Source organism: Spodoptera frugiperda, chromosome 6 (assembly GCF_023101765.2).
Source record: "Spodoptera frugiperda isolate SF20-4 chromosome 6, AGI-APGP_CSIRO_Sfru_2.0, whole genome shotgun sequence".
NCBI classification, from domain to species: Eukaryota; Metazoa; Arthropoda; class Insecta; order Lepidoptera; family Noctuidae; genus Spodoptera; species Spodoptera frugiperda.
The window spans coordinates 5,202,621-5,214,459 of record NC_064217.1 but is presented as its reverse complement, the minus strand read 5'-3'; the positions used below and the strand labels follow the sequence as shown (position 1 = coordinate 5,214,459).

At 33.6% G+C, this 11,839-nt stretch overlaps 1 protein-coding gene across 3 annotated transcripts in view; it reads right to left on the bottom strand.

Annotated features, from left to right (window-relative positions):
* The window catches only part of LOC118267589 (uncharacterized), a 236,205-nt gene that overhangs the window by 48,299 nt on the left and 176,067 nt on the right, over positions 1–11,839 (bottom strand). For all 3 annotated transcript variants that reach the window (XM_050694351.1, XM_035581660.2, XM_035581662.2), the window contains one exon: positions 11,603–11,789. In XM_050694351.1, coding sequence (XP_050550308.1) covers positions 11,603–11,789 — 187 coding nt within the window. The remainder of the gene's footprint in view (positions 1–11,602; positions 11,790–11,839) is intronic.

The window sequence follows — 11,839 nt, the reverse complement described above, 5'->3', positions numbered from 1 at the left end:
TTTTCACAGAAATTAATTTCGTTATCGTTTGCTTGAAGGCTACGATCCGAGCCCTTTTATTGATTATTAATTTATTTAGCTTCGTTAAGTGCCCATTTGAGCGAAACTCGGAGTTTTGATCATTACACAAGTTAGTGTCCTGTACAGATTCTACCTTCAAACTACAAGTCGAGACGAAACTTAGTTGTTTGGCAAATACATACGACAATATTGTACTACAAGTATATTCAATCTAGGAATACATTTAGTATGGCACACATACATTTCAATATCGGAACATACTCTTGTATACAATACAGCGTTGCTTTTTAATATTTGTACGAAGTACGAACGCTGGAATCTGTTTAGTTACTAGATACAAGTACACACGTGGAGTTTTCCAATAATAGTATGCTTTCTTTACTTATATTTCGCCTTGAAATAAGTACCGTAGGTAATAAAGATATAAATATCAAACAGAATTGTTCTTAATATTATCAAACCGTATATTAATCCTTTCATAGCTTTAAAACGTTACTTTGAAACTCAATCCGGTTGTCAAAATCAAGTGAAATTTACCGACACAGAACGGAGCGTTTTATTGGCAGAATGTGTAACGAAAATTACAATTTCAATCAGACGGGCTGAGAGAGAGCTTAGGAATTCATGTGAGATGAATATTAAGTAAACAGGGGAACTGTAACATTTTTATTAATATTTTCTTTACTTATAAGGAAATCTGGCCGTTCAAGCCGTTAAAGGGTTGAGTTGTAAATAAAATATTTACATAGAGTGCGCGGAAGTGTCCGGCTCGGGTCTCGGTCTGTGAGGTCGAGACCGTCTTTATAAAACTAGAACATATCAAATATGCACCGACCTTATTGAATATTTTATACTATCTACTCCGTGTTGTACTTTCTAAACTAATTTTTAGGTTTAGGTGCGTTTATATTTTTAGATGACTTTTTATTTTAGTGAATTAGAAAGTTCATCAAAAGAGTAAGAGCTGTATTCAGAAATATTTTTTTAAATTCTTATAATTGCAATTGCAAATAGAATATAAATACTTTTACAATTTATAAACAGGACGCTTGAAGAATCGAGCATGCGTCACACAGTTCAAAATTAAATAAGTACAAAAACAAAAAAGAATATTGTCTTCTGTAATGGAATTTTTCTTCCGAATTCTTCTTTCTTCCTTTTTCTTTTTTGATTCTTCTTTCTTCTGAAGCTCTGATGAATGTCTAGTACTCAGTTCACTGTAAGGTAGAACACCAAACTCTTTTCAATATGCTTGGCGTTCATACTTAGAGTGAGCCGAGATACCGGACTTCTTCGCTGTCTTCTGCTTCTATCTTCTTTTCGTTCTTGAAGTTTCTAGTATTCCTTATGACTAAAACTTATAACTAGGACACAAGAAGTGTATACATAATTAGTGACAATAAAATAAAAGGATAAAAATCTTCGATTCCGAACTTACATAATGTATTTTATGGGATTTTTCAGTACTTTTGATGGTATAAACTGGTAAACGAGAAGATGGATCACCTGATGGACACCCGAAACACCAGATGCGTTACAAATTCATTGGCCTAGTGGGGGTTAGAAATTTAAGGGTTGTTGGGAAAGGGCCTCCGGTTACCACACTCACACAACGAAATACAACACAAGCGTTGTATCACGTCTGTATTCTGTGAGGCCGTGGTATCATACCGGCCTGGCTCTCCCACACTTATTTTGAGAAAGATTAATTTAATACTACTCACAGTACTTTTTTAAACAAAATAAATCCATAATTTGTCAAGTTAATAAAGTAAGCAAAAAAGATAGGAATAACGATGCTTTTTTCTGTGCTTTTAATAACATAATATTTTGAATTCAAGATTAAAATTATGTTCACGAAGTTCATTTCGTGAGGTTTTTAATGTCTGTACCTAACATTCCATTTTGAAAAACTCGGAATATTTTTCATAAACAACTTTATGGAGACCTTTTACCGACGTTTTTGGACTCATGAATATTTCTGTTTATTAATATTTTAGAAGTCCGCACCAACCTTAATATTGCACTCGGAAAAAGTTTCTCGGATGTCAAAAAGTTTCGTTGTAGGTTTTTTTCACAGAGAGAAGATTTTAATGTAAGAAAACTAGGACAGAATTTTTGTTTTTATATTTGCTATGAAAAATGTAGTTAATTATGAAGCAAATCATATTTAATTTTCAAGTACTTATAATTGAAATTAGTATTCCTTATAAAACTTTGATTTTTATCATATTTAAAAGAAGAAAAAGGCAAGTTTCAAAACCCAATGTTTCACCCAACAACAATCTTCAAACCTCGACACCCACCATTGTGTTACTCGGCTCATAGTTGCAAATTTCTCTTACACTTGGCAAGCCATCAGTAAAGCCTTATCCATCTACAGCATGGCATGTTTTTACGGATAATATTATGAGGTTTATCGTTACGACTTCCGAGTTCCGAGTCAAAATGGGGTCCTGACGTTAACATAACGATACACGTGGGAAGTAAAGCAACTGATACATTTACATTTTACTTAGATGTGCCGGTTTAATATTCATAAAGTAAATATGTAATAGAAGTAATAATTTGTTTGATTATTTATTGTTCAAGATTTTGTTATTCGTGGTTGGTGTAAGAGGTTTTGGTATTGTTGGAAACTGTTATACAGATTATTTTATAATGTTGTACATATGTTGATGTTGGTGTATGGTATTATGATTGTAGGTAAATGGCTTCTATTGTTGATCGCAAAGCGATTAATTTTATTATTATACAAACCGTAGTACCTAAATTAGTCTTAAAATAACATTAATCTCAATAAATATCACAATCTATTACATCCAGATTAAAACCATGGCAATTATTTTTTGTAGAAAACTGTTGAACGTTTGCAAAATATGTATTTCCATTTTCATTGTTATTTATTTAAAATTAAGAACATATTTCATCAAATCCCTTGAACTCACATAAAACAGAAAATAACAAATTAACAAGAGCATTGTGTTCATTTAAAATATGTCTGCGACCCACATATTCATCTCTTTATCAACAGCACAAAGGAAATACTAATTTCCGTTTTCGTAAAGGGTTCCTTTTTGGCCTAGCCTAGCTTACGACAACGAAGCCACGAGTTTTTCTAATTTCCCTATCTTTGGATTAAAAGAGAGTTGTTTTAAAGTAAGAAATGAGCAGAAAATAAAGATTAATATTTTTACTTATAACAAAATGTATAGAAATAATCATCTAGTTTCGTAATTACTACTATTTCATTTGGTTTTATGTTGATTTAATCTTGTTTATTTGAATATTACTATTAACTATTTACTTTTGATTCTATGTTTCTTAGATACTTAAACAAAAGAGACTATTTAAAATGAAGTAAATACACATGTATTAAGTAGGTTCATTAAAATATGAAAATGCCTATTCCAAAATACGTTTACACTTTCATACCTTTATTAAAAAAGAAAAAAGTGATCTTAAACCTGCTATCAATCGTCAGATTTCCCACTGTATATTAAAAATCCAGGTAAAACATTGTTTTACATGTGTGCTTCATTATTTTGTAATCTCGTCCCTATGTAATGCTATCTGTCAGTCGTTCTTTATGACTCGGTTATAATAAAGGGGGTTTATTTTAGACTGTGACTTAGCAAGTCACCTGGCTTGGTTTGTCGTTAAAATTTATTGTCGACGCTGTGTTATTGTTTAATTAGATTTTTATGATTTTGGTTTAGAATAATGATATTCATTCAATTTATTGATTGACCATCGTCATTAGCCATACTATACATGGTTGTACTAAATCTTCAATCTCACTTTGCCAAGCATGAAGGTAGAGCCATGCTTCGGCATTAATGGGTCGACTCGACCAGTGATACCACGACTTCACAGAAAACAGACGTGAAACAACGCTTGCGTTGTGTTTTGTTGTGTGATTAAGGTTACCGGCGGCATAATTAATCTTCCCAAATCCGATTCTCTAACAATCCCTCATTTCCTAAACCTCCAAAAGGTCGGTAACGCACTTGTAACGCCTGTGGTGTTTCGGGTTTCCATGGGTGGTGGCGATTGCTTACCATCAGGTGATCCGTCGGCTCGTTTACCGGTTTATTCCATAAAAAAACAATAATGGATTGTAATGATTGATTATGATGACGATGATTATTCTGTATTTTTTTCAGTGATCTTGCTTGTCCAACCTTGTGGTAACATCAACGCAGTTAAAAATATTTTCCACAGGTTTATACATTCACGATATACACTAGTAGATATGTCACTAGTTATTAGTACTGAAAGACACAGTGACTAGCTCTAGCTTATCTACTCACTGAACACATACTAAAGCACTTATAACCTAAATACGCGATAATACGCCTAATGTGGTTTTAATTAGTGCCTCAGAGCTAATCTGTTTAATCCATACGTATTCACGAACTCTGTCTTGTGAAGTGAATTTGGGCGTGATATTGATTGGTTATTGGTTCTTAATATTAGGTGTTATACACGTTATATCATGCTTGAAATACCTCCAAGAGGTATATGAGTAGGTAATTATGTGGTGTGTGTAGTTAATCAGAAATGTTATTAGTTTGATTGCAAAGTTCGTGTTTATTGACTGAAGTCTTGTTGGTATTAAAGAATTTGATAACAACGCTACGTTTCGACTTAGAAAATAAAGTTGAACAAACATATTCTCGTCTTATTATGTTGTAGTAAGGATTAGATTATATTATTCTAGAAAAATAAAGACATACCTACTAGCGGAAAACAAGTACCTTTTACATTTAATATGTACCCGTTCTACAACACTATTGGGCAATAAAAGGCGTGATGTATGTTTAAATAAAATGATTTAATATCCATATACAAGCGAAAAACAAGGTTCATATCAATAAAAAGTGATAAATGTTTCTCTTTGGTGTCGTTGTCGATGGTATATCAATTAGGTGGGTATCAAACGCGGCTCGGTGGCAAGCGCAGTAATACAGTCAGGTTATTTGATTATACGATTAACGACCGATCGGTACGTATCGATTTTTCTTGAAGAAGTGACGATTTGTAATAGAGTTAAAACGATTGTTTCTTGCTTCAGATTTATACTAATAGTTGAGATCTTGCCATCTGGAAAGCTTAACTTGAACATAGGGTTCGTTGCATTATTTTCTTCCCGAATTTAAGCGAACGTCAGAAAATTCTACATTTTTTACCGAAGAAAATTACATGTGATGAAATGCGACTGTGATATTATTTGACATTCACCAAGACAAATATGTGGCTAATATACGTATTTATTCGCAATACAAATGAAAAAGGGGCAAAAACACATGAAGCATCTATGACGTCACGCTCAAAAATGAAAGCATGGTGTTCTTTTACTCAAAAGAAAATTCTCAACGAAAATATTTCATACCTTAAGAACAAAATTTTCTTTTTATTAAATTTTGTACAACATACCTAACTGAGACAGCGATGCGTACAGGTTGCATATTTTATATTCCCTTTAAAAAGTTACGAAGGGAAGACGTAAATTATGACAAGAAGGTGTGTGACGTATGTCAGAATCTACGTAACAACTTACATATGTCAGTGAACTCCGCATGGGGTTGGGACCGAAAGGAATTACGCCATTTTCCTGAGTTATTTTCGAACATTTATTTTATTTATATAAAATTCTGCGTCATTTCAAAATATACGTCATTTGTTCATTGGTTATTATAGCATTTATATTTAAAATAATTTTGTATTTTACGTTTAGAATGTCTAAGAATTCCCACCTAACCCTTTAAATTAATTATTATGCTATTGGCTTACTCACATAACTATGTGACGAGAAACTCGACTAGTTTCAGGCCACGCTAAAGGCTCATATTCATGAGCAGCATTCCGCGACACACGAAACGGTTGTCGCGCTGCTACTCTTATTATAACCCTTTAAAATTGAAACCGTAATAGACGTGATGTTCATTTCATATACACCTGCTAAAGATAGTCGAATAAAATAATGCGCATTGTGCGTGCGTTATCAGGCTTTTATAAATATTATTATTAATACCCTAGTGTTGATTTTAAACCTCAGCAAACAAAGCTGGCAAGCTATTACGATTTCCAATTTGGTTTGGTGTACATATGAAAATACCTGAAAATACATATGGAGTACAGTGTGTAATATGCATTATTTAAATTGAAAGCACAATCACAAATATTATTTTCACAAATAATACTGAGATTGATATTCAAATTTTACTTTTGGTATATTAATTTCTCTCTTGTGGTATATTTTTTATTATTATTTGGTTTTTTGTTTGTTTGATACGAGTAAACGCCGTGAAATTGTATTCTTGTGTCAAGTATCCACACTTTCTTTTTGGGTATTGAAATAAGGTTAATTGAAATAAATTGTAGACTCCTCTTACATAGGACTTGTACGCAATTAATTTCGTTTCCTCAGTGACCCCAAATGTGTTTTGGCTTCCATTACGAAAATTCACATGTTATTCATTCGCAAAATAAATGAATAATATAACCTAAAATACACAGAGAATCCTCATATCATTTCAAATTAAAATATTTTAGTTGTTGAGATTCGTATTTGTGAAATTTGTTGAGTCAAAGATAAATAGAACTTCTTACCTTATATTAAAGTTATATTTACAACGAACGCCCGCGGTATCGCCCACGTCAGTAAAATATTATATTTGTTTATTAATGTAGGTCATGGTTCATTAGTATCACGAATTTCATCTGAAACCATTCTAACAAAGTTTTGTGTTCATAAATAATTGGAGAGGATTTATGTTTCCAAATTAATAAAAATAATAAATAAAATAAAATGGCTTTTGCATTATTTTTTAATTTGGAAAGTGCAACTCATTTACTACAAAAAAGATTTAACAGGGATCAAAGGGGCATGCTGTTTTGTTTTTAGCTATTTACATGCATATAGATTCGAAAAAGATAAATCTTTCTATCCCGCAACTAATATGGTCCACAACCCTTAAATAAACCCTAAAATAACTCATGTTCAAAAAGGGAAAGAAAAATTACTTCTTTCCCACTATTTTTCACATTACCGAATCCAGGTTAAGCCATTTCGGATAGGGAAAGTTGGTAGAAGGGTGGAAGTTTTGCAAATATATTAAGGTCTATAGAATGGACCGATACAAACAGTTTCGGAGAACGATTCCTTCCCCCGAAGGTTGCAACTGGCACGTTTCTTCACTAACACCCTTAACTACAGTATCGAAACGAGTTGTTAAGAAAATAAGGTATTAAGAGAACAACGCTATCCAATGTTGTTTTGTTTTTGTTTGTTTTAGTGGCTGTGGGAACTCCGGATTTACTCCCATGCGTAAAGTCACGTATGGGTTTCAAATTAAAGAGCATATGGGGGTGATATCCCTTAGGGATAAAAGTAGTTAAGATAACGGTAAAAATGCTACTCTTACCCATTAGATAATATCAAAACATGAAGGTAAATTAAAGAGTTACAAACAGACTGTAGTTGCTACAACATTAGTTTCCGCATCTAAGAAGTTTGAATGCACGTCCAAAAGAGTTGTAACACGTACGAGTACAATACGAATTTCGCAAGACACGTCCGGGGCGGACTTCATAACAATTCCCCGAGTTCCACTTGCCGAAAAGTGTTGACAATGCATTACCGTACACCGTATACACACAGTAGGTACCAACAAAAAGGGCCACGTGAAAAAATAACGAGGCCTAAATATTGTATGCCAACAAACCTACACTGTACTTGTTTGCGAGCCTTCCTGTGTGGGCGATGCAGACGGCCGGTAGGTTTATTATTAGAAAAGTTTTTACCGTCGTCTCAGGATTTTGATGTGCCTAAACAGGGAACGCAGAGGAAATTAAGTTTCCTTGCATTCCGTTTCGTGATCATTGGGGGGACTATCGTCAAAAAAGTTGACGGCCCCTTCGACGTTGAACGTCACAACACCGAATGTGAAGACGGTGTAAATAAATATTGTGTTTTACTTTTGTACACATTAAGATTTTGTTGTGGGGGATGTGATTTTGTAGTTTCTGGTCTACTTCTAATTGGATAGCAATTACATCATGTATCTTTACAATTTGCTTGCTGATATATCTTAAGTAAATCGTAAAAACAAGATACTTTAAACATCTTTTTCTAAAGACCATCAATTTGGTTTTTTCAAAGTCACTTTACTAAAGTATGCTTCAGTAAACCAAGGGGTATAATGTTATTCGTAGTAAATTCAACTCGACGTATGTGAGGTGGTAACATGCTTTCTCCATTCCCCGTTGACAGTTATTGACTGACCGCTGTTTTACGCATCTGACAGCTCACAGCTTCTGTTCCGTAGGCGAGGACAAACAATTTTGAACCTTATGTCCAGGAACAGTCTGTACTATGTGACTTTTTTTAAAAATCGACTTTTGAACAACGATGGATGTTTGATGCGTTAGTTTTAGTGTTGAGTATCATGTTTGTTTTATGAAAGTTAGCTTATGGTAGGCAGCAGTGTTCTTCAAAACTGAATTATATACAGATAAGCATGCTCATTTATATTATTATTACAAAACGTTTCATATCTTACAATATTAAAGTAAATTCTAACTAACTTTTAATGGGATTCACAACTTTTCAAACGAGAACATTGACACGTTCCATAATAATTGTGCTTATTATTAAGGGGTGAAATGTACTGAATCACACATATTTTATTATATAAGTAACCTTTACTTTAAGAATAGTGACATTAAATGTATGACAGTTTATAAATATTACATTAAAATTTAACATCCACTGACAAAGAAAACAATTGTTTTTCATAACAGAATATGAAAGTTAACAGGCTATTTTTAAACGGGCAAGTACTAAAACATTACTCAAAAATTTATTACTAGCGGACTGTGGGCGTACGAAAGCATACCTGTCTCTAATCCACCGGGATTTACAAGCGTGGGTCAAAGAGCAAAGTACATAAACTCTTGACAGACAACCCTGGTATCATTTACAACATTACAACTAAAAGTTCCACCCGCGCGCCCTTTGAGCGTTACAACTAATTCGCAACGTAACCTGTTAAATATAAGTAGCATTAAGACCGAATAAACTCTCTACTTCGCACTAATTCCGCTCAAACTTGGCGAAATCTTCATTTGAATGAAAGTAAAACTCGACGTAATTATTCAGTCCTGTGAATATAGAAACGCTTAAAGGGAGAAGCGAATGGTTGCCGCGTTTAATCTTGTCAATTAGCTGGAAAATTGGCGCGGCCTCAGTCCATAGGGCGGTCTGCAGAGGTTTTGTCAGAATTATCAGACTTTAGTACCAGACTAATTGCGGTCACTGACCGATTAACACGCCATATTTTTAAGCGATCACATTTCAGGGGTGAAACCTCTCGACAAATATTTGCGCAGACACTTATTGGATTGCAGAAAAGATATTTTGGTAGGATAAAGATTAAAATCAGCTAGATTGAAATGTATGTGAGAATGGGAATTCTGAACCTTGAATCGATATTATATTATGTGCAGTTTTCATTTGCAATGTGCTACTAGAAAACGATGTAAATTGGCTTCGAGTGAGCACGTGCTGGATATAAGTTTTTATTTGTACGTGACAATTGTAGAAACACAATCAGTCAAGGTGGAGGATTAGATAGCTGAAAATATCGAATACATGGTTTTATTCACCTCACCTTTGTATCGACCCTAAGGTAGTATAGTAGAAAATTAATGTCAAAAATTTTGTCTAAGAGAAGCAGGGTACAAAAGACCACGAGCGAAGTGACACTTGGTTAAAGACATGAGCTTGAACATTTTTCGTTACCTACATTGTTATCTTAAACTCAAAAATGACAAATCGAAAAACAAAACATTGTATGAATAAGCATACCTACAATCTACAATACGTATCTACCACAGTACATACACAATGTACTTGCAAATATTTGTCTCAAGTTTCTCATGCATTATTTAAATTCCTACAATCTTATACAGACAGCGGTCGTTGACTTCTGAACGTTGATTTTGTTATGTATAAGCCAATCTTGAGACATACATTCATAATATTACATACTTCAGTTTTGTTACTAAAATGCTGTGCAAACAAGATACTACGATAGTATTTTGTTTTAGAGTCACGTTCAGTTATTATTATCGTCTAGGAATTTGAAATTTCATCCCTAGACATTAAAACTATTTTGCACTGGCAAATTGAGGAGACAAAAGAAAAAGTTTCCATGAATCAAATCAAGGGTTACCCAAAAGTATTTTAAAGCATTATAATCTTTTTATCGCAAAAACTGTAATTCAAGGTCATCTGATATCTATCGTATGGTTCGGAAGTGGTGCCAAAGATCAAATTAACGACCCTACAGTGGAACTAGCTTCTCTCAGCTTAAGATATAGATCTCAAGCGCTACTTGGACAGTAAGGAGTATCTGATTTGACAAGTTATAATCAACCCTGATAAAGGGAAGTAAAGTACAAAATTGTTGAAAGTGTTTTGGGTTAAGTAGCATAAATGGCTGATTTGCCCTGAGAGTTTTTTTGAAGAGCATTGTAATTTTGTATTTATCCTATACTATTCTGCACTACATATATTGTAAGCACTCAGTATTTTATGAGAGTGTCTACAATAGATGCATAGCTGTATACTTATATCAATTCTGCGGGCTATCCATCACCCCGATAATTGCTTGACTAAAAAATCCAATAACTGTCAGGAATTCCTTTTGTATAACACGTTGGGTATGACAAAGGACAACAAGTAAAAGTTGAAATTAATTGGTGTTAAAAGTTAATGTTGAAACAACCCCACTGTGAATACAATGAAATTGGTAGTAACAAAAACCAGTATTTCAATTGTAGAAAATCTAAATATTTGTAGAGTATTAAGATATAACGAAAATAACAATATATCTCGATACAAACAAATACCCTTCCATATTTCCGTAGGTAGAAATGTTATTGATCCCACATTTATATTAAAAAGTGTCTCGAAATAGGTTCATGTCCATCGGAAGCACCTGTCTGGTCGCGAATAAGCTACCGGCCGCCCTGGATACGTCAAGAGCTCTGAACTGTGTCGAGTGGCTCTTTACTCAATTACATACAGAAAATAATTTTCTTCCTCCATAAATAAATCGTTATTAAAAGGACGGAACAATGAACACGGTATCTTAAAAATCATGTTTACAATTTAATAAAACTGAAATAATAATTATTTAATTTACAAATGTGATAAATAAACCAGAATAAATACAAATAATGGTTGTATTATATCCACTAAAACATAAAGGATTTAATATTACGGCATAGTATATATGAAAATACCGTAGTTAATCTAAATGAATAAATATAAATTTTCTCTTAAATATGGTGCAATACAGATCGTGATAATATAATAATTTCATACGTACAACCGTAACTGGCGTAGAAATAATAATAATATTAGAATTGAATTTTCTACTTTACAATACATTTATTTCAACGTGACTGCCCAGTTTATTAAGTATACTAATGACTCTACATCTAAACTTTCTACGTCCAATATTATTTCTTGAAATCCAGACCTATGTATATTAAAACATAAAATTACCTGAGCAGGCTTGTGGAGGCAGCGGGAATATGAGTGTGGTGGAAGACTTGCGCCTGGCGACGGCGCAGCCCAGGGACTGGGGTTTAAAGCTGCGCAGCTGCTGCATGAAGTCGCTGCACTCCATCAGCGCCACGTCAGCAAAGTGCAGGTCGCACAGGATTTGGTTTTTGAAGCGGCGAGCACGTTTCTAAACAAAAAAGAAGTAGATTAAAATCATTTAGCAATGTCATGTAGTGT